We start from the raw sequence: 4839 nt of genomic DNA on the forward strand, positions 1-4839 counted from the left end.
CCTGTGAGAAGATACAGTAACAGGGAAACTATCCGAGGGTCCACCAGTGTTGTTCACATGATTTGTCTACGGAGCCTTGACCTAAGAAGAAAACACTTGCAGAGCCAGATTGTGCATTTAGCTCGCTACTTTATCTGAGCGGGACATTCCAGAATCTTTGCTTCTCAGTTTTCACTATGAGATAGAAACAATGTTATCTTCAGCAGTACATATACAGTAGATGTCTAGTTACATGTCACACTTCATATACATTAATTGGTGCTTATTTTGAACAAGACAATCATTACAATTCTCCAAACAGAGTCAAAGAAGAATGTCTCTATGGCAGCTATAATAAATTATCCAAAGTCACTCTAAAGTGCAATGATGCAATGTTCTGTTGGTGCTAAAGGTTGCATTTGATCAATACCCTATCAAGTGGTGCATGCTGACCTGTAGAGCCAAAGCTAATTTTAGAGCTACAAAGTAGAGACAGTTATGTTCGGTTGCCTGTGAATGACAGTTTCATGCAGGAATAACAGACAAATTTGAGTAAAGTAATTTTATTAAATCCATAAGTATAACTATTACATAAAAGAGCATAAAACCAATTTTCCAAAAACAGTAGTATGGTCATTCACTAAAAATAACACATATGAGGAATGGATTGAAACTAAACAAACCCTTCAAATATTGTCTTTGAGTTCTGTCAGAGGGAACAATCAAATGTACATCATAGATGAAAATCATATTACATAGATAACAGATTCATTCATCTTGACCTTTTTCATTCAAAATATGGACTGAAATCATTGGGCAGAGAACCAAATCTAAACTTAAAACATCAATGTTCTTCACACTTTGATCGTAAAATGTTTGCTAAGATTGAAGTTTAATTTCCTTGGCTTGAGGCCTATATTGGCTCTGTAGATTCTGATACAGCACCAACTCCTTGAAATGACTGTGGTAAAAGAACAGCTTTCTGATTGGATGAAATCAAGACCAATCAAATGTATTTATAAAGCCCTTTTTACATCAGTAGATGTCACTAAGGGCTATACAGAAGCCCAGCCTAAAACCCCAAACAGCAAGCAATGTAGATGCACAAAGACATTGTTCATCTGAATATCACCACATGAAACCAAATCTCATCGGGATGCAGTTGTATACATTTCACATCTGTATTACTCTGGATTATTGACGCTGGTGAAGAAACCTATTTTTTCCTTTTAAGGTAGGAATTGAACAAGTAACTCCGCTGTAGTTACAGCATACTATGCACCACGTGTGCCATCAGACCATCCGAAAGACATGACCAGATTGAGAAAAGTGCTGTGAGATGAAGGGACAGATAACAGCAATAGCCTAGGTTGGAGACCTAAGGGGCACAAAAGGCACTAATTGTGGCGATTTCTGTTTAGTGTGATGCAGAAAAATAAGAGACTGCTATCCTGTAATACTGACTTTCAATGTGGGGCTGGTGGCAGCAATATATACATTTTACGGTGAAGCTGGAGGTAGAAAATTCAGTACATAGCACATTGAGGCATAGGAGTTACCGAGGACATTTTCTTTTAGCTCCCCATTTTGAAAGCTTTCTGTAGCTGACCTCCAGTCAGCCGCTGGTGTGTATATTGTCAAATGGCATGAATCATAGTCAAGAAAACACATGTCTAAACAGATCAACCTCCTGTACTACAACACATTCATTATATTGTGTAACATCGGAGAAAAATAAAACCGACTAGGAGCATCTAGAAGAACATTGCACAGTATCATTCCTAAAACCCATTACAAGTCAACCCAGGTGTGTCAATTATACTCTTTGGTTTGCGTACCACAAACACATGAATTGTGGACCAGTTAACACAACAAAAAGTCTGGATACAAAAGCAAAATTTTACTTCTCGACTAGACTTCCTAGCCTATATTATTTTGATGAGCAGTCTATGCAGCTAAATGTTGAGAGTGCAGACTTGGTGTCAGTTGGCTGTGGAACACCGTAATGGACACAACTGCCATACATGCATGTCCTAGTGGGGTCTATATGAATTCATGAGTACCCTGTATTGATTTGTTAAATGAAAACAATGGTTATAACTGTACTTAAGTCAACAATCTAGTTTCATTGAAGAACTGTTAACTGAAAAGGTATGGAGCGCCACAGCACAATATGAAATTAAGCATACCATTGGGCTTCAAAGAAGCACATGCTTACTTACCCTGGTATAAAACCATTCCAGAAGTAAGCGTTTCCAGCACTTTAATACTTTTTCACAGTTCTATACTTTTCTCCAGCCTACTCCACCCAGATCACAAATCCGTAACAGTCAACATTGCCACTACATGCCATCTAAAATTTAATTTCCTCCCTCACTGATTGCAGGGACAGGAATCCCATCCCTTTTGTTTATTAAGACCTTCCCAGTCTCCAGATTTCAACCCTGTAAACATTGTGTTGACAGAGCTTGGAAGTACTCACAACAAATCATTAAAAACTCAACTAAAAATGTCCATAGTTATAGGAAAAAAAAACATAATTTATAATAAATAATGAACCTTTGTTTATATATTTGTATGAAAAGGTCTGCTGAAAAAGTACTATAAGCCAGCAAAACAATGCATGGCACAGCTCTTTATTAAAAAAAGCATAGTGCCTCAAATGTGTGGAGTCAAGCAAGCTCAGCTCTTGAGTCTCAGATGGTGATGTGGAAAGAGTCTCCTAACCAGGAGTCCTTGCTAGTCCCGTTTTTGGGAGATGTCGCCTCACTTCCCTCCGGTTGGTCAGTTGGTGTTGTGCTCGTCTCCTGGTAGTATTCATCATCTTCATCAAAGTAGCCATTTTCTATCCCGTGCCCGGCGCTGAGGTCATGGCAGCTGCCCTTGTACTCCTGGATTGACTCGTGAAGGGACCAGAGCTGACACAGCAAAGACATATCCTGCTGACGCAACCCCACCTGGAAAATACAAAATTAAACCAGAATTATTTTAAGCGCTCAAAAGGGTGTTTTATACTATACCTAAAACTTTAGAGATTAGACAAAAGAGCAGATGGTGCTTAATGCCTAGCCCAATATTGGACTAAAAAGAGCCTAACATTGCCTCTTCTCTACCCAACAACTAAGGAGTGCAGTCTATGCATCTAAATGTTCTGTTTAAAGGGTGAATTGGCTCAGGAAGCCAACAACTCCATCAAAAAGGTGAATCAGTTGCCAATTGTAGATTTGTTCTTGAAACATAAATCCCTCTACTTCTATAATACATCTAAATAATTTCCCAAGTTCAAAACACAAACACTTACTGCTCACTTAACCGATTTTAACAGTTGCAGCAGACAGTATTTCAGTGACAACATGTGTATGGCTTCTGTCTTCTGCAGACAGCCAATTAGACGCAGATAGCTAATTAGAACAGGTAGTTAACTCTATTCCATCTGTTTTCGTAAACAAGTGCTGTAGCATAAAATATGGCCGTGTGGGAACCCTACCCCTATAAAGTTGTATCTCAATACAAAACATGTTGCATTATGTTTCGCCGATAATAGCTCCTTCATATTATAAATGAGAATGTCCTTATGCTTCCAAAACCGTACTGCAAGTGATGCCTGTTAATGTTCAGACCGAGCGTCGCGGCTCCCACCCTACAGAAGATTGCTTCATCCAGTGAGTTGTGTAGTGTAATGGAACAGTCATGATCAAGGGCTACTTCCTGCCTTCAGCTAGAAATAGTTGTTTCTATCCATTCAATCAATATTTGATGGGATACAATATTAATCATAAGATAGGCCTACAGTGAGGCTGAACGTTCGATTTGTAAACCTTCAAATAGCTACTCATAAAGAAACCTCTGTTCACAAATCAAAGTCACAAATTTAGTATAGACTGTAGGCTATCAAAGATAGCAAAACTGGCATCAAATCCTACAAGCAACAACGTATCGTGTTTCATCGTGGTCTTGCCACTGTTGAGTATTGGCTACAGTGTAGCAAATCTTATCACAGAAATTGGCAACTGCCAGTGTCAAATTTCTGTTTACATGTTTCAGCTGACTATAAGAGCTACGGTACTAATTAGACCATGAATGAATTAAGTCATTTGGAGTAATTTCGTGATTGGTGAAATCATGAGAACAGCTGTTCTGACATTCTGCCTTGTAAAATGAGAAGGAAAACAACCCATCACAAATCACATCCCCTCCACTTACCATTTCTTTTCGGAGGAGTGCTAAAGCCGCATCAAGGTTGGCCGGTTTATTCGCAAGCAGATTGTCGGAATTGTTTCGCCCACGACTAAGGTCGTCTTGGATCATGGTTTTCTTTGCATACATCCTTTCCATCTCTCTCCAAGACCCGCCGCTTGAATTCAGCAAGCCGCTTAGGCTCTTCGGCAGTGGTGGTAGCCCCTCAATGAAGGCCAGTGTTCCACCCGCTGTGCCGTTCGCCGATTTACCGTTCATCGTTATACCTTTACCTTAAATGCAATACTTTAGTGGGAAGAAGTTTTAGTGGTTATGAATAACCACATTCGGTAAAGAAATTCGCCTCTCCGACGAGCACCATGCAACAGTAGAATTATTCGTTGACGCCAACAGCGGTAATCTCCTTTATGACTCTGGCTCGCACTTCCTGTCCCTTTAACACAGTTCGAGTTGGATTGGGCGTCACCCACGGTGACGGACAGGAAAGTGTGGTTGAATATTTACAACCTTCGACAGTAATTTTTTTGTTGTTGGGGGGGGGGGTTAGACGCTCCTATCTAATTCATTCTGTTTATTGCTAAAGGGAGTCACAGCTCTACAGTGTGAGGATTTGATTTACTTCTAAGACAATTGGCTGGATTCACACAGACAGTCCAATTCTGA

General features: G+C 39.8%; 1 protein-coding gene across 1 annotated transcript; it reads right to left on the reverse strand.

Moving 5' to 3' along the window:
• Window positions 1-526: 526 nt before the first annotated feature.
• On the reverse strand, window positions 527-4618 carry LOC139407113 (protein FAM89A-like). The gene is made up of 2 exons (XM_071150511.1): window positions 4183-4618; window positions 527-2936 (listed from the first exon to the last, which is right to left on the reverse strand). Exons 1-2 carry the CDS (start codon window positions 4432-4434, stop codon window positions 2676-2678), a joined length of 513 nt encoding a protein of 170 aa, XP_071006612.1. The 5' UTR covers window positions 4435-4618; the 3' UTR covers window positions 527-2675.
• Between the last annotated feature and the right edge of the window lie 221 nt (window positions 4619-4839).

The sequence above is a fragment of the Oncorhynchus clarkii genome, chromosome 4 (genome assembly GCF_045791955.1).
Source record: "Oncorhynchus clarkii lewisi isolate Uvic-CL-2024 chromosome 4, UVic_Ocla_1.0, whole genome shotgun sequence".
NCBI lineage: Eukaryota > Metazoa > Chordata > Actinopteri > Salmoniformes > Salmonidae > Oncorhynchus > Oncorhynchus clarkii.

Coding starts and splice junctions, on each gene's coding strand:
- LOC139407113 (XM_071150511.1), bottom strand. CDS start 4,434: ATGAACGGTAAATCGGCGAACGGCACAGCGGGTGGAACACTGGCCTTC. Junction 2,937..4,182: donor CACTCCTCCGAAAAGAAATG/GTAAGTGGAGGG, acceptor TGTATTTTCCAG/GTGGGGTTGCGTCAGCAGGA.